The sequence below is a fragment of the Anas platyrhynchos genome, chromosome 36 (assembly GCF_047663525.1).
Source record: "Anas platyrhynchos isolate ZD024472 breed Pekin duck chromosome 36, IASCAAS_PekinDuck_T2T, whole genome shotgun sequence".
Classification (NCBI taxonomy): domain Eukaryota; kingdom Metazoa; phylum Chordata; class Aves; order Anseriformes; family Anatidae; genus Anas; species Anas platyrhynchos.
The window spans coordinates 2206577-2224376 of record NC_092624.1 but is presented as its reverse complement, the minus strand read 5'-3'; the positions used below and the strand labels follow the sequence as shown (position 1 = coordinate 2224376).

General features: G+C 54.6%; 1 protein-coding gene and 1 long non-coding RNA gene across 2 annotated transcripts; both read left to right on the top strand.

The window, feature by feature from the left end:
* The first annotated feature begins 2407 nt into the window (after window positions 1–2407).
* LOC140001025 (uncharacterized) lies at window positions 2408–3563 on the top strand. Its single transcript, XR_011806198.1, has 3 exons — window positions 2408–2545; window positions 2894–3033; window positions 3459–3563. It is a non-coding gene; the product is annotated as an uncharacterized lncRNA (long non-coding RNA).
* A 5650-nt stretch (window positions 3564–9213) lies between these two features.
* LOC140001021 (carboxy-terminal kinesin 2-like) lies at window positions 9214–17766 on the top strand. The gene is given in 15 exon segments (XM_072032175.1): window positions 9214–9398; window positions 9465–9555; window positions 9647–9893; window positions 10682–10859; window positions 11478–11624; window positions 12531–12659; window positions 12891–13001; window positions 14523–14696; window positions 15821–15982; window positions 16064–16202; window positions 16286–16330; window positions 16333–16418; window positions 16516–16589; window positions 16697–16772; window positions 17516–17766. Coding segments are annotated over 15 exon segments (1854 nt in total). The 5' UTR covers window positions 9214–9248; the 3' UTR covers window positions 17561–17766.
* The last annotated feature ends 34 nt before the right edge of the window (window positions 17767–17800 follow it).

Sequence of the window (17800 nt, the reverse complement as noted above, 5' to 3'; positions counted from 1 at the left end):
CTAATAGCCAACCTCCACAGCACATTACAGGCAGGCACTCACACCAATGTGAGGAACCTAGATTCAAGACCATATTTTGGCAAACAGAGATTGGACTCAGGAAGCTATTTCTTAAAAAATAAATATATAAATTAAATTAAATTAAATTAAAAAGTTCATTTTATAAAAAGTAATTGCATTTATTATTTGGAAGTTTACTTCCTTGTATGGCTCAGTTTTAGCCGCTCTCCAGTTTTCTACAATTGACAGTTGACAATTTGTACGACTGGCCATTGCATGGACTTTTAATAATAACAACCACTAATAACAACAACAAAGTATGTGTGAGTTTTATTGATCTAAAAGTCAGTTTCCATACAGTTTTATCCCTGCATCTGCCTCTGGATCTGTAGATTTTGCATGTCCAACTTTTAAGTCAAAGTTTGATATAAAATTCTGGTTCTCTAAGTAGCTTCTAAAGGTCTCAAGCTCATCACCAAGTTGATGATTAAACAGAAAAAGCAGTATGTAATCCTTTCCCTGAAAGGAACAGTATTTTAGGGGAAAAATAGCAAGGAGTAGATACATGCATAAACATCACAGGTCACAGTATGGCCAGCTGGATTGCTATGTCGCCTGACGTGTGGGTATGTGTACTCTGCCTTGCTTTTCTCCTTACACAGTGTGGTGATTTTACTCAGGTGGGCAGACAAGCTCCACCACAACCGCTCTCTCACTCCCCCTCCTCAAAGAGGAACAGGGAGAAAACACGAGCAAAAGGGCTCAAGGGTTGAGATAAGGACAGGGAGGACGCGCAGTAATTATTGTGACTGGTAAAACAGACTCAGCATAGGGGGACAGTAAGACTTACTGCCTATTCCTACGCAGCTAGAAAAGCGAGAAACAAAGGAAAGAAACCAAAAGCACCTATCCCCCCATCCACCCTCTTCCACCTCCTCCCCCCGAGTAGCGCAGGGGAGTGGGGGAATGGGGGTTACGGTCAGTCTAGAGCGCTTCTCCACCGCTCCTTCTCAATCACTCTTGTCCCCTGTGCTGTGGGGTCCCTCCCACAGGATGCAGGCCTTGCTGAACTGACCTGGCGTGGGCTTCCCACAGGCAGCAGCTCTTCCAGAACTGCTCCCACATGGCTTCATACCATGGGGTCCATCCCTCAGGAGCAGACTGCTCCAGCACAGGTCCCCCACGGGCAGCAGCTCCTACCAGGTCACCTGCTCCTGCGTGGGCTCCTCCACGGGCTGCAGCGTGGAACCCTGCTCCACCGTGGTACTCCATGGGCTGCAGGGGGACAGCCTGCTTCACCATGGGCCTCACCACAGGCCGCAGGGGAACTTGTGCTGTGTGCCTGGAGCACCTCTCCCCCTCCTTCCTCACTGACTTTGGCGCCTGCAAGGCTGTTCCTCACTCCTCTCACTCTCCCAGCTGCTGTGTGGCGCAGTGTTGTGTTTTTTTTTTTTCCTAAATCTGCTCTCACAGAGGCGCAAAACAACATCACTTACTGGCTCAGCTCTGGCCAGCAGTGGGGCCCTTGCCAAACATGGGGCAGCTTCTAGATCCTTCTCACAGAAGCCACGCCTGTGGCCCCCTAACACCAAAACCTTGCCACGTAAACCCATGACACGGCAAGAGGCTCAGACTTTCTCTGCCTGCAACTACTCAAGAAATGAGAGTATCAGTAGCTTTCTCACACCAAGACAATTAGAACAAACGTTGAGGTTTGAAAGCCTATGGTTCTAAGGATTGAAGCCTATTTTTAACATTTTAGATGTTGCTTGGCATTCATAGAGCAGTGTTCAATGGTAGGCCTCACAGCTGGTTTCCTCTGGATTTCCGATAAGCCAACAAATTCCTCCTTCCGTTGATAGTAGTCTCACCCTAGTATACAACAGTCTTGTAGTAGCAAGTCCTGGTCCCTGCCAAATAATTATCAGTACAGGAAAGATCTGAGAAACGTTCTAAATGGATACTGTCAGTAGATGTTTGCAACGATTTTAAAAAATCTGAACAGAAACATTGAAGATCATACCCATGCAGGGAATGTGATTAGATCCTGTTTCAAGCATCTTAGCACTGAGACAAAACATCAGGGAAAAAAACAAAAACAAACAAACAAAAAAACAACTTTCAGATTTGTTTTTGAGAGTCTGAATAACACATTATCTCTTCTCATTTTATTGCTTATTAGACAGTATTGCCATTCACACATTTTTCTCCAACAATGAGAAACTCAAATGGCAAAAAGGTTGGAAAATAGTTCTGAAAAACACCAGTTTAATCAGGGATAGTTCACCAGTCTTGAGCCTGAAAAATGCCACGTCTCCAAATCCAGTCTTTCTTTTTTCTTTGAGTCTTGCTCCTGGCAAGAGGGATCTGGTGCAGAGAGACAGTTCTGCCCAGGAGCAGCTCCACTGCACAGCACAGCAGGGTTGGGGGCTCTGACCGCAGCTGGCACAAAGAGAGGAGAGAAGGAGAGAGGACTTGGAGGCAGTTGGGAGTGGGTGGATGCTGAGAGCTGCCTGCAGGAGAAATCTGCACAGCCCTTGACAAGGTAAATGTCTGGCTGCAGGGCCATGCAGCTGCAGGTCCTGGTAGTGTCTCCTCCTGGGTCTTGTTTCTGGGAGGGCAGTGGGCAATGCAGTAGGCTTTGAGACTGCTGCTGGATTGCACTGTGAGGTGAGGACGTCTGGCAGAAAGTCCATGGAGAGCCATAACCCAGCTTCCCCTGGACAGCCAGGAGCCAAGTGCTAAGCCTCCTCCAGACACTGAAGGGATGGAGCTGGGATGCTGGGACAGTCCAGCTTATGAATATTCATGTCTGTCCATGGGGTGTTCTTCTGGTCTTCAGGCTGCTCTCCAGCAGGATGCAGCTCTCTCTTGGCATCCTTGTGTTCTCCAGGTGCCACAAGGAGAAGACACCTCTGCACTAAGGCCATGTCCTTGCTGCTGACTGGCTGTCTGTGGGCAGCTGGAGTGAGGCCTCTGCAGCCCTGGCAAAGAGGGAGAAGCTGAGGTCCTGCTCATGCACTTGCAGACAAGGTGAGGATTCTGTCCATCTGCAGTGGGACTGGGGCTTCTCTGCTTTAAGCTCTCTACATATTGGGAAACAGTAGTGTGCTTGTTGTACTCAGCATAAGAAAATCTGCCTTGCTCTATACTGGAGGGAGGTGTTCTTTGCAACAACACTGCGAAGTTCATGGATCTTATAAATGGACTGAACTTCAGTTTCCCCCTTTTTCCTGCTTCCTGAATGCTTCACAGCAGGAAGGACTCCTCTGGAGCCCACAGGAATCCCCGCTCCCAGTGTCAGCCTCAGAAAGAATCATCCGGGACTCAAGCGGTAGAGCTGCAGAAAGATTCTCCTGCAAAGAGAGAGGCTTGGGATGAGAGTGCTCTAAGACTTCCAAAATGTTTTCCTCAGAGAAGTCTCTTCTAACTTTATTCTGCCTTCTCTTTTTCAACAGACAACTGTGTTCAATGTCAGAAAATGCCCAACAGCAGCTCTGTGAGCAAGTTCCTCCTGCTGCCATTCGCAGACACGCGTGAGCTGCAGCTCCTGCACTTTGCGCTCTTCCTGGGCATCTACCTGGCTGCCCTCCTGGGCAACGGCCTCATCCTCAGCGCTGTAGCCTGCGACCACTGCCTCCACACCCCCATGTACTTCTTCCTCCTCAACCTCGCCCTCCTCGACCTGGGATGCATCTCCATTACTGTCCCCAAAGCCATGGCCAATTCCCTCTGGGACACCAGGACCATCTCCTATCAAGGCTGTGCTGCACAAGTTCTCTTTTTCGTCTTCTTCTTTGGTTCAGAGTTTTCAATTCTCACTGCCATGGCCTATGACCGCTATGTTGCCATCTGCAAGCCCCTGCACTATGGGAGCCTCCTGGGCAGCAGAGCTTGTGCCACTATGGCAGCAGCTGCCTGGGGCAGTGACTTTCTCCAAGCTGTCCTGCACATGGCCAACACATTTTCCCTGCCGCTCTGCCATGGCAATGCTGTGGAGCAGTTCTTCTGTGAAATCCCCCAGATCCTCAAGCTCTCCTGCTCAGATGCCTACCTCAGGGAATTTGAGCTACTTGTTTTCAGTTTTTCCTTAGTCTTTGGTTCTTTTGTTTTCATTGTTATTTCCTATGTGCAGATCTTCAGGGTGGTGCTGAGGATGCCCTCTGAGCAGGGCTGGCACAAAGCCTTTTCCACATGCCTCCCTCACCTGGCCGTGGTCTCCCTGTTTGTTAGCACTGTCATGGTTGCCTACTTGAAGCCCCCCTCCATCTCTTCGCCATGCCTTGACCTGGTGGTATCCGTTCTGTACTCAGTGGTGCCTCCAGCAGTGAACCCACTCATCTACAGCATGAGGAACCAGGAGCTCAAGGATGCCTTGAGGAAACTGATGAACTAATATTTAAAAAAAAAAAAAAAAAAAAAGCCTATTGTCTTCTGCATATGACTCAGAATGCATTGCAGGAACAAGGTTTTCTTTTTAATAATTTTTCATACTCTGGAGAGTGCCATCACAAGCTCAGAGGTGTGGGTAGTAAGTTCAGCAATGGCTGGCCAGGCCATTGCTCATTGCTTCTTGAGGGATAAGATTTCCCAGAAGAGCAGGGCCTGCTGTATGTGCATGGGAGACATTGAAAGAGAAACCCAATGCTGGTGCTGGCAGGCACGTCATATGTGTGTGGAGAGATGAACACGAAGGAGCACAAAGGCCATCCGCTATTCCTAGAAGTCTCATGAAGGCCAGCTGGGCAGATAGCGTCACAAGGCCAAGTAACGTCCCCTGGGAAGCCACCTGAAGGCAGCTCTGGGACGTTCCTCCTTGAACCGAGGTCTCTGTGCCCATTCCTCATGTCCTGGGGTATCTCAGAGGAGGGCAGAGCAGGGCGAGGCTCCCCACAGCTGAGGTGTCTCCCAGCCTCTGGCAGTGACTGCAGGAGCTCTCTCTAAAGGCATGTGTGTATGAGGTCTGCTCAGATGTGGACACCTCACACAGCCCTGCCATTGCCCTGTGTGATTCCAGGAACAACCCCCAGTGTCCCTGTGAGATTCCTGGAACCCCTTTTGCATAGGTTCATTGCAGATGCCCCTCTCTGTTATGTCACACTACCCCGCCTTTCTCGACCGGGCTGTCAGGCATTTGGATCAGCAAGATTTCTGGGGACTTGAAAAACGTGGGCATCAAACGCATCTTCAGGAAGGGCAAGAAAAAGGATTGGCAGAACTGCAATTGTCACCTCTAACCCTGGGAATGTGATAGGGAAAGTCCTGCCACAGCCTTCTTCAGGCAGTTGGAGGAACCAAAGGAACTGCTGAAACAGAAGGGGAGGGGAAAGAAGGGAACGAGGTGAACCTGCACTTTAGCAAGGCCTTTGCCATGGTTTCCTGGGGTTCCCTTTAGCCACACTGGTGATATTTGGACTGAAAAAGGGGATGATGTTTTTGGGGGCAAGGTGTCAGTGGTACAAAGTCCTCCTTTCAGCCAGTTACCAGCAGCATCCCTCAGTGATGGGCACTTGGGCCAACACTGTTGACACTCTTTGTTATCTCCCTTCATGATGGCATGGAGCGTATTTCTCAATCTCAGTCTTTTAAACATGCATTAATCTTTAATGCAATGACTCTCCCTCAAGAGTGCTCTTCAAGGACAGAAGAAATGGAGGAGAAAAAAAAAAAAAAAAAAGGAAAAAAAGAAAGAAGCATTAGAATTGTTGGGAAATGTGTTTTGGTAAATGTGTGTTTATGTAAAATGTATTTTCCTAAATGTTTGCATAAAACTATTGTTCAAGAAAGCATAATTTGATTTATTGCACTTCTCCATGGTGTTGTCAATGGAAAACTGTGTAAATAAATAATGAACATTCATAGAAAAAAAAAAAAAGCTGGTGATGCTGGCAAGGGAGATTATTTCAGCTATTACTTAGAATCCTTTTTTGCACAGCTTTGAACTGTTTCTTCAATCTATTTTCATGGCTGGTTTCAGTTTTCCAGTCAGAGGTGGACACTGCCTCCAAGGTTTCCTTGGATAGCCGAGGGACCCAGGTGGGAAAAGTGACACAGGACCTAGGGGAGCCCTTCTGGAGCACAAGCTGGGGGGCACGAACTGGGGCTGGGCCCCTCAGGGGCTGTGCAGGGCTGCTACGCATGCTGTGCAGGGCCTGCCTACAGCATGCTGTGTCCTTCCATCCCACTAAGATGTCACTTCTGTCTCAGAAACTGACCGTCCCCATGCAGGGAGACAGCATCTTGCAGGCAATGTTTGAAAAGCTGCCCCAAACACAAGGACATATCTGGGGAGGTCAGGAGGCAAGATATCAAAAACTGCTCCAGACCATGGGGTCCATCCCTCAGGAGCAAACTGCTCCAACCTGGGTCCCCCACGGGCAGCAGCTCCTGCCAGGTCACCTGGTCCTGCGTGGGCTCCTCTCCACGGGTTACAGGTCTGGCCTGGAATCTGCTCTGGCAGGGGTCCTCCACAGACTACAACCTCTGTCAGTGCAGGTCCACCTGCTCCACCATGGTCTCCTCTACAGGTTGAAGGGGGACAGCCTGCTTCACCATGGTCCTCATCACAGGCCGCAGGGGACTTCTGCTCCGGGACATGGAGCACGTCTCCCCCTCCTTCATAACTGATCTTAGCACCTGCAAGGCTATTTCTCACTCCTCTCTTTCTCCCAGCTGCTGTTCTACAGCAGCTTTTTTTTTTTTTTTGCCTTTTTTTTTTTTTCTTCTGTTTAAATATGCTCTCACAGAGGTGCAAAGAATGTCGCTTATTGGCCCAGTTCTGGCCAGCAGTGGGGCCCTTATCTAACGTGGGGCAGCTTCTGGATTCTTCTCACCAAAGCCACCTCTATGGCCCCCCACTACCAAAACCATGCCACGTAAACCCACTCCATGCAGTCACACGGCATTCAAAGATGAATGTGAGGGGCCATGGATTTGATCTGCTTGTAGGCGACAAGGAGGAGATGAGAGGAAATGCTCTGATGACCTCAACTCTGCCTCAGGATCTCCTGCCCCAGCAGGAGGAATGTGACTGTGGCAGGGACTGTGAGGTCACTTCTGCCTCTGCAGTTGATAGGGCAACAGCAGCAACATGTCACAGAAAGGGCCTACGAGGTCACTTCTGAGTGACTTTGGCTATCCTCCAGTCTTCAGGCACCTCACCCATTCTCCAGGACCTTTCAAAGATGATAGAGAGCGGTTCGGCGATCACATCTGCCAGCTCCCTTAGCACACGCAGATGCATCCCATCGGGACCCAGGGATTTGTGTGTGTTGAGCCCACACAGACGCTCCCGAACCACTCCCACGTCCACCAGGGGGGAGCCCTCCATTTCCCAGACCCTTTGTCCTATTGCCAGGGGCGAGGAGTCCCGGGGGAGTGTCCCTGAAGCAAAGACTGACGCAAAGAAAGCATTCAGTATCTCTGCCTTCTCAACGTCTCCCTTGACCAGGAAACCCCCCTCATTCAGCAAGGGACCCACATTATCCCTAGTCTTCCTCTTGCTGTTTACATACTTGAAAAACCCTTCTTATTATCCTTTATCTCTTTCGCAAGCCTCATCTCTAGGTGGGCTTTAGCCTTCCTGGTCGCATCCCTGCAGGCCCTGACAACACATCTATACTCCTCCCAAGAGGACAGGCCCGCCCTTTTTCCACATTTCACAGACCATCCTCTTCCATTTGATCTTATTGATGAGCTCCTTGCTCATCCACACAGGTTTCCTGCCCCCCTTCCCCGATTTCCTGTTCCTTGGGATGCACCGATCCTGAGCATGGAAGAAGTGCTGCTTAAATGTAGCCCAGCTCTCACAAGCACCCTTGCTTTCGAGCAGCCTATCCTATGAGATACTCCCAAGCAGGTCCCGGAAGAGGTCAAAGTTGGCTCTTCGAAAGTCCAAGGTAGCAATCCTGCTTTCAGCCTTACTTTCTTTGCCTAGTTGCATGTGTGTTGAGGGATTTCTTGAAACAGCAAAAATCCCATGGCTTGCTGTAGCTGAGCAAACCAAGCTACCAGGGCAACTATGAGAAGTTCCCATGACAGTGTTCCCACAGCGCCAAACTCAGAAAATACTGTTACCAGCAGCTGGCCTCAAGGACTAGGTCTACGTGACCGTTAATCACAAAGGGGGTTGTTTTCCTGACTGCTAATCAAAAGGGGGGTTCTTTTCTTGCAGGTGGGGTTGTTTTCTTCTAGTTGTTTGTCTGAGTGCTTTTGACAAATAATCTTGTGTGAAACATTGTCCGCCCCTGTAAAGTTCACTATAAAAGTTGTGCTATTCGGGCAATAAAAGGGAGCAGCATGATCTGACTCTGCTGGTGTCTGTCGTGCTTTCGCCCGTGCTTCCTGCAACATATGGGGGGTGGGGGGGCATTTTGGGGTCCCAAAATATGAGGGGGGGGGTCATGAAACATATGGGGGGGGCACAGATGGGGGGGCTCCTGTAGGGTATGGGGGGGCGTTTTGGGGGGTCCTGGAACGGGGGGGTGGGCAGGTAGGGTATTCGGGGGGGGCAGATTGGGGGGGGTCCCAGCTGGGGGGGGGGGCATTTGGGGTAGGGTAAGGGGGGCGAGTCCTAAACCGGGGGGGGGGGAGACAGAGTTTGGAGGGGGGGGCACTACCGATTGGGGGGGGGGTCCAAATTTTTGGGGGGAAGTCAGATTCTTATGGGGGGGTGTCCAATTTTTTATGAGGGGGGTCCAATTTCTTTTTAGGGGGTACAATTTTTTATGGGGGGGGTCCAATTTCTTTTTGGGGTGGGTCCAATTTTTTTTTGGGGGGGTCCAATTTTGGGGGGGTGGGGCCCGGGGGGGCTCCGGGCCGGCGGCCGCAGCGCAGGACCGTGATACAGCAGCGGCGGCGGCGGGGGGGTGCCCGAGGGGGGGGCGCGGAGGGACGGCGGCAGCGGGCCGCCCCTCCCCCCAACCGGGACCCGTCCCTGCTCCCGCACGCCCCCCCTCCCGCCGCCACTGCCGCCGTGGAGCCGACCCCATACCCTAAACCCCAAACCCCAAACCCCAAACCCCAAACCCCAAACCCCAAACCCCGCCCCCACCGCCGAAGCCCCGCCCTCTACTTCTAAAGCCCCGCCTCCCCCCTCCCTCCCTGCCGGCCGTTACCCGGCGGGCGCGGCCACGTGACCCCCCGCGCGCCTCCCTATTGGCCGGCGCCCCGGGGCGGCGCGCGGCGATTGGCGGAGGCGGCGCCCAATGGGAGCGCGGGGCGGGCGCGGTTTGAGTGTGCGCGCCGCAATGGCGGCGAGGCCTGGCGGCGGCGGCGGCGCCCGCCCGGTACCGGCCACGGCGGCGGCTGCGTCACTTCCGGCCGCCTCCCGGTTACCGGTGCGCAAGGCTCACGCCAAGCGCGCGGCGGCCGCGCCTGAGCCGGAGGCTCCCGAACAGGTTGGGCCCCGCTCCCGCTCCCGTTCCCGGTGCCGGTTCCGGTCTCACCCTCCCGTTCTCCCGTAGAAACGGCGCCGCTCCGGGCCCCGAGCGGGCTGGGCTCCCAGCAGCCGCGCCCCGTTGCGGGCTATCAGCGTCCCGACGGCACCAGGCCCAGGTAGGGCGGCACCGGGGGGGTCCCGGTTGTACCGGGGGGGTCCCGGTTCCACCGTTCGGTCGCGGTGACCCCCCCGTGCCCCCCCCCCCAGGGCTTCTGCGCAAGGCCATGACCGTCGCCGCAGCCCCCCAGGCCGGGAAAAAGGCCCCGGGGGCGGCTTCGGGATCGGCAGCGCCGCCTCCGGTACCGGGGGTGCGGCGGCGGGCGGCGGGGGACCCGAGGGGGCAGCTGGCGGAGCTGCGGGAGAAGATAAGGGGCCTGGAGGATGACAACCGGCAGCTCCGGGAGCAGCTGCAGCACAGCCGGGCCCGGGAGGAGGAGCTGGAGGGACAAGTGAGGTGAGAGCCCCGGTAACTCCCCCCCCCCGCTACCGGTTTGCACCCTCCCGGTAACCGGGGACCCCTCCCCTGACCCCTCTGGTACCTAGGGACCCCCCTCCAGTAACGGGGGACCCGTTTCCTTCCTCCTCCGGTATCGGGGACCGCCCCCCTCCGGTAACGGAGGACCTGTCCCCTTTCCCCCCAGTACCGGGGACCCCCCTCCGGTAACCGGGAACTCCCCCCCGGTAACAGAGGACCCGTCCCCTTCCCCCTCCGGTACCGGGAACCCCCCTCTGGGTACGGCAGCACCCTCCACTTCCCCCTCCGGTACCCGGGGACCACTGTAAGGTATCGGAGACACCCCCCCTCCGGTAATAGAGGACCTGTCCCTTTCCCCCCTAGTATCGGGGACCTCCCTCGGGTAACTGGTGACCCTCCCCCTATCCCCTCCGGTAGCGGGGACCCCCCCCGGTAACCGGAGACCCTCCCCCTTTCCCCTCTGTTAACCGGGAACCCCCCTCGGGTAACAGGGGACCCCTCCCCTTCCCCCTCCAGTACCCGGAGACCCCCCCTCCAGTAACAGGGGAACCCCCGGTAACCGGGGACCCGTCCCCTTCCCCCTCCAGTGCCCGGGGACCCCCCTCCGGTAACCGGGGACTCTCCCCCTTCCCCGTCTGGTACTGGGAACCCCCCTCAGGGTACGGAAGCCCCCTCCCCTTCCCCCTCCGATACCCGGGGACCCCCCCTCCGATACCAGAGACCCCCCCCCCCTCCGGTAACGGCGCCCCCCCCCCGGTGCCTCCCAGCTCTCTGCGCACGGAGCTGCAGCAGTCCCAGGAGGAGCGGTCCCGGTGGCAGCGGGAGGCGGAGGCGCAGGCGGCCGAGCGGCAGCGGCTGGCGGCTGAGCTCCAGGAGCGGCACCGGCAGCTGGAGGAGCTCCGGGAGGCGGCGCGGGACCGGGAGGAGCAGCTGGGGGCCGCCCAGGTGGGTACGAGGCTGATTTCCCCCCCCCCCCCCCCCACGGGGCAAAACCAGCAAAAGCGGGATTCTGCCCCAAAATGGGCTGCGAGGAGCGCAGCTGGAGATGCTTCGGGGGGCTTTTTACCCGATTTCGGGGTGTTTTGCCGGATTTTTCCCCAGTTGTTGTCTTCTCCCAAATTATTCCCCGTACCCCCCTAAATTATTATCTTAGGCTCCCCTGATTATTGGGGTCTTCCCCCCCAACCCTTCCTGATATTGGGGCATTTCCTCCAGATTTTGGGGGCTCTTCCCCGAATTCTGCTTGGCTTTTCCCGCAAACTTTGGGGGAGTTTCCACCAATTCTGTGTGTTTCCCAACCAAATCTTGGTGGGTTTCCCCTCCCCCTGTATTCTGGATGGTTTTTCCCCATGTTTTTTGGGGGGCTCTTCCCAAAGATTTTATAGGTTATTTCCCCAAATTCTTGGTGCTTTTTCTACAAGCTCTTCGCGGACGGGGTACCCAAGTTCTGTGCGTTTTTTCCCTAAAGTTTTGACTTTTTACATCCAATTCTTGGCGCTCCTGTCTTGGCCGACGGCGTTGGGCGCCCCTCTTGGCCAACGGGGTCGGGCCTTTCCCCCCCAGGCGGAGCTGCGGGAGGTGTCGGGGGCGCTGTCGCGGCGCGAGGCGGAGGTGTCGGAGCTGCGGGCGCTGGCGGGGGCGCAGGAGGAGCATTTGCACGCGCTGGAGATGGAGCGGCGCCGCCTGCACAACCAGCTGCAGGAGCTCAAGGTGCACCAGGGGGGCTGACACTGAAAATATCAATAATAATTTAAAAACCAGGATTCACTTCGGGGGATTTTTCACCCCAAGATGTAAAAAATAATAAAAATAATAAATAATAGTAATAATAATAACATTAGTATTTCATGTTTTGTTTTTGTCAAAGTTAAAAAAAAATGTTTTTTTTTTGCTCAAACTTTTTTTAAAATAACATTCCTGTTTTTTCCTCAAAGTTAAAAAATATCATTTATTCTTTTTTCTCGAAATTGAAAAACAAAACCTTTTTTTAGTTTGCTCAAATAAAAAATCATCTTTCTTTTTTTGATTTTTATTGAAATTTTAAAAAGTCAAAAGAACACTTCTTTTATTTCTCAAAATTTAAAATAGAATAACTCATTTCATTTTTTGAGCTTTTTTGCTCAGAGTTTAACAAATACATATGTTTTTGCCCCAAATTTTTTTAAAAATACAAAAACAAATCATTTTTTTGCTCAGTTAAAAAAAAAAAACACTTAATTTTCCCTCAAATTAAAAAAAAATATATAAAATGCTTAGTTTTTCTTGCTCAAAATTAAAAAAATACATAGTTTCTTTTAGGTTTTGCCCCAAATCTATAAACAACAGAATGGTCATGGTTCGTTTCTGTTTTTTTGTTCAAAATTGTAAGAGTATATAAGAATATAAATATTTAACTCTGAAAGTTTTTCTTATATATCCATACTTAAATACAGAAAAATACAGAAAAATAATCTGTCTGACAAGTGGCAGTCGGGCAGGGCTCAGGGCTGTGGCAACTGGGGCCACGTCAGGTCACCATTGGGATCCCCCAAGGCTCCGTTTTAGGGCCAGTCCTCTTCAAGTCCTCGATATTCTACAAAATACCTTTTTTTCCCTTTTTTTTTTCCCCCTCCCCAGGGGAACATCCGTGTCTTCTGCCGCGTGCGCCCGCTGCTGGCGGCCGAGCAGGAGGCGCAGAAGGGGCTGGAGCACCTCCACTTCCCCCCCGAGGACAACAAGACGCTGGTGCTCTGCAGTACCGAGGGGGTGAGCGCCAATTTGGGGTGCCCCGACCCCAAATCAGGGCTGGGGGGGGCACCCCCTGCTGCTCCCGCTCCCAAATCCTCCACGGCCCTACAAGCGGGCGGCCCTATAACGGGGGCAGGAGGCCCTATAAGCCCGATATCTCCCCGTATTGCACATCAGGCTGGGAATAGGGCTCGTGGTGACCCCCCCAAATCCTGACACGTCCCCCCCGACCCTAATTTCCCCCCCCAGTCCCATACGGGGCGGCGGGGCGAGGTGCGCTACGACTTCAGCTTCGACCGCGTCTTCCCGCCCGGCGCCTCGCAGGAGGACGTCTTCGAGGAGATCGCGCTGCTCGTGCAGGTGCCCCCCCATAAAGGACCCCCCCTTTTCCCCAAAATTGCCCGTTTCCCCCGTGTTTCACCCCAAAGCGCCTCCATCGCCACCCAAACCCCCCCCAAGTGCTCCCCAGGGTCCCCATTTCTACCTTTTTTCCCCCATAAATCCCCCCGTTTACCCCCCCAACCCCCCCAAACTGTCCCCCAAAGCCCCTTTTTCCCCATTTCCCCCCAAACTGCCCCCGTTTCCCCCATAAATCCCCCTCTTTCCCCACCAAGGTCCCAGTTTCTGCCCATTCCCCCCCCAAACTCCCCCGTCTTCCTCTATTTCCCCCATAAATGTCCTATTTCCCCCCAAAGCGCCCCCGTTTGACACAAGTGACCCCAAAGGCTCCCGTTTCCCCCCAAAATGCCTCCATTTGCCCCTGAACTGCTCCCAAAGTGCCCCTGTTTCCCCCAAAAAGTCCCCATTTCCCCCCCAAGGCCCCTGTTTCTATCCCATTTCCCCCTTTTCCACCCCCAAAGGCCCCCTATTTCCCCTATAAGTGCCCCCATTTCCTTCCCACGCTCCCCCAAAGGCCCCCGTTTCTCCCTGAACTGACCCCAAAGCCCCCCCATTTCCCCTATAAATGCCCCCGTTTCTGCCTGTTGCCCCCCAAAGGCTCCCAGATTTCCACCCCAAAGTGCCCCTATTTCCCCCGGTTTTCACCCCAAAGCCCCCTGTTTGCCCCTGAACTCCCCCCGGAGTCTCCCCATTTCTCCCCGAACTGACCTCAAAGCTCCCCCTTCCCACCCTAAGTGCTCCCATTTCCCCCATAAATGCCTGTTTCTGCCCCCATTCCCCTAGTTTCCACCCCAAACACCCCCATTTGCCCCTGAACTCCCCCCAAAGACCCCTATTTTGCCCATTTTCCCCACAAGTGCCCCCATTCCCCCCTATTTCCACCCCAAATGCCCCCATTTGCCCCTCATTTCCCACCAAAGACCCCTATTTCCCCCGTTTCTCCCCGTTTCCCCCATAAGTACCCCCATTCCCCCCAAGTTTCCACCCTAAATGCCCCCATTTCCCCCCAAAGACCCCTATTTCCCCCACAAGTGCCTCCATTCCCCCCAGTTTCCACCCTATTTCCCCCCCCAAAGAGCCCTATTTCCCCCCAGTTTCCACCCCAAACGCCCCCATTTGCCCCTGAACTCCCCCCAAAGACCCCTATTTCCCCCCCATTTTCCCCACAAGTGCCCCCATTCCCCCTATTTCCACCCCAAATGCCCTCATTTGCCCCCTGTTTTCCCCCAAAAGACCCCTATTTCCCGCCCATTTCCCCCACAAGTGCCCCCATTCCTCCCAGTTTCCACCCCAAACGCCCCCATTTGCCCCTGAACTCCCCCCATTTCGCCTCCATTTCCCCCCCATAAGAGCCCCATTTCCCCCTAGTTTCCACCCCAAATGCCCCCGTTTACCCCTGAACTCCCCCCAATGACCCTTATTTTCCCCCAAAAGACCCCTTTTTCCCCCCATTTGCCATATAACCCCCCCTGTCCCCCCCAGTCGGCCCTGGACGGGTACCCCGTCTGCATCTTCGCCTACGGGCAGACGGGCAGCGGCAAAACCTACACCATGGAGGGGCCGGGGGGCGCCGACCCCACAAGTTGGGGGGTGATCCCCCGCGCCGTGCGGCACCTCTTCGGGGGCGCCCGCCAGCTGGAGCACAAAGGGTGGCAGGTGGGGGCCGAGGCACCGAGTTTTGGGGGGGGTTGGGGGCTTTTTGGGGGGGGGTTTAGGGCTATTTGGGGGATTTGGGGGCTTTTTGGGGGGGAGTTAGGGCTTTCAGGAGCTTCTTTGAGGGGGGTTTAAGGCTTTTTGGGGCTTCTTTGGGCGGCGCTTAGGGCTTTTGGGGGCTTCTTTGGGTGTGTTAGCACTTTTGGGGGGGCCTTAGGGCTTCTGGGAGGCTTTTTTGAGGGGTTAGGCCTTTTTTGGGGGATTACGGCTTTTGAGATCTTTTTCTGGGGGGGATTAGGTCTTTTAGGGGCATTTTTGGATGGGGTTTTGAGCCTTTTGGGGGTTTAAGGTGTTTGGGGGGTGTTTAGGGCTTCTTGGGGTACTTTTCGGGGGGGGGGTTAGGGCTTTTGGGGGGCTTTTAGGGGGATTAGGGCTTTCTGGAGGCTAATTTAGATCTTTTGGGGGCTTTTTTGGGGGGGGGTTAGGGCTTTGGGGTCTTTTGGGGGGCTTTTTGGGGGGAGGTTAGGGCTTTTGGGGGCTAATTTAGGGCTTTGGGGAGCTTTTTTTAGGGGTATTTGGTCTTTTAGGGGCTTTTTTGAGGGGGTTTTGAGCCTTTTGGGACTTTGGGGGGTTTAAGGTGTTTGGGGGGTTTAGGGCTTCTTGGGGTTCTTTTCTTTGGGGGGGCTAGGGCTTTTGGGGGGCTTTTTGGGAGGGTTAGGGCTTTCTGGAGGCTAATATAGGGCTTTTGGAGCCTTCTTTAGGGGGGTTTAGGGCTTTTGGGGGCTTCTTTGGGGGGGGAGTTAGGGCTTTTGGAGGCTTTTTTGGGGCTTTTTTTGGAGGGTGTTAGGGCTTTGGGGGGCTTTTTTTGGGGGGTTTAGGGCTTTGGGGGCTTTTGGGGGGCTTTTTGGGGGTGTTAGGGCTTTTGGGGGCTTTTTTGGGGGGAGCAGGGCTTTTGGGGGGGTTTAGGGTGGGGTTTTGGGGGGAATTTCTTTAGCTTTGGGGACTTTGGGTCTGCTCTTTTGGGGGCTCTTTGGGGTTCTTTATAGGGTTTGGAGGCTTTTGGTGGTTCTTTAGGCACTCGGGGCCCCTTTTTGGGGGGATTTTGCGCCCCCCTGACCCCCCCAAAGTACAGTTTCAGCGCCAGCTTCCTGGAGATCTACAACGAGGCGCTGCGGGACCTGCTGGGGGGGGACAGGGGGGGCGAGCTGGAGATCCGCCACGTCAGCTCGGCCAGCAAGGAGCTGCACGTCCCCAACCTGCGCTGCGTCCCCGTGGCCTCCGAGGACGAGGTAAGAAACCCAAACCCCCCCTCGGAGTCCGTTTGACGTATTTTTCCATTTTTTAACCCCAAATTTGCCCCCCCCCCCCAGGTGCTGGGGCTGCTGCAGACGGCCGCCTCCAAGCGCTCGGTGGCGCGCACGGCGCTCAACGACCGCTCGTCCCGCAGCCACTGCGTCTTCCAGCTCCACATCCAGGGCTCCAACGCCTCCCGCGCCCTCCGCTGCAGCTGTGAGCGCCTCTTTTTGGGGTTTTCTTCCTCCCCGGGGGGTGCCGACCTCCTCTTCCTCACCCGAAATCCTCCCCCAACCCAGCGGTGCTGAGCCTGGTGGACCTGGCGGGCAGCGAGCGCTTGGATAAATGCCAAGGCAGCGGCTGCGCGAGACCCAAGCCATCAACAGCAGCCTGGCCACGCTGGGGCTGGTCATCATGGCCATCTCCAACAAGGTGCTGATTTTTTGGGGAAAAAAGAGCGATTTTGGGGCCACAACCCCAAAATTTTGTCGCTTTCCTCCCCATCCTATAACGATTTTTGTCCCCGTAGGAGCCGCACGTGCCATACCGCAACAGCAAGCTGACCTACCTGCTGCAAAACTCGCTGAGGGGCAACGCCAAAATGTGAGCGGGGTTTTTTTTTTTTAGGGTGACGGGGTGGTTTTAGGGTCGAGGGTGTAGGGTGCACCCCGCTCGGACACCCCGCTATGCCGTGGATCGCCCCCACCCAGGCTCATGTTCGTCAACATCTCGCCGCTGGAGGAGAACTTGGCCGAGTCACTCAACTCCCTGCGCTTTGCCAGCAAGGTTTGGGGGAAATAATGGGGTTTTTGGGGGTTTAGGGGAGGGTTTGGATTGGGGTGGGGGTGGGGAAGGGTTTTGGGGTGGTTTTTGGGGATGGTTTTGGAGGGAGGGAGCGGGGAGGGCCTGGGGAGGAGGGTTTTGGGGTGGTTTTGGGGGAAGAATTTTGGGGGGGGTAAACATTATGGTATGGGGGGCGTTTGGGGTGGATTTGGGGATCTTTGGGACACGGTGATTTGGGGTGCCGTGGGAAATCTGCGGGCAGAGGTTGGGGGAGATGTAGGATGTGTTGGGGGTGCTCGGGGGGGAGAACGTGGGGATGGGTTCAGGGGCAGGTTTGGGATGGGGGGGTTGGTTTGGGGTGTTAGAGGGCAAATTTGGGGCACAGGGGGTGATTTCATAGGGTTATGGGATAAGGAGGGCAAGTAATGGGATATGGGGGACAGGTTTTGGGGGTTATACGGTGAGTTTGGGGTACAGGGTATGGGTTTTGGATTTTGGACATGGGGGGGATTTGGGGGAGGTTATGGGGTGTGTTTGGGATATGGGGGTGTGATTCGGCAAGTTTTGGAGGTTTTGGGGGATTATAGGGCAGATTTGGGATATAAGGGGATGGGTTGGATTTGGGTTAGTGGGGGGCCTTTTGGGAGCATTTTGGGGCAGTTTTAGGATACGGGGGGGCATTTGGGGGGGTTATGGGGCAGATTTGTGGGTCTGGACCCCCCTCACCCCCCTCGTTCGCCCCCCAGGTGAACGAGTGCATGGTGGGCACGGCCCACGCCAACAAGAAGTAGCCCCAGGACCACCGGGACTCCCCCCCCCAAATTCCCCTCCCCCCCCCCGTTTGTGGTGGGGGGTGTGCAGGGGGTGTAGGCTGTCGCCTCTGGGGGTGGGATGTCTGCGTGGGGTGTGTGCAGCTGTTCCTTTTAGCCTGACCTTAATAAACATGTAAATAAGCAAAAACTCTTCTAATAATTAAAAGAAAAAAAAAAGCTGTCAATTCCCAGCTGCAATCAATTTTCTTCCTCCTGCCT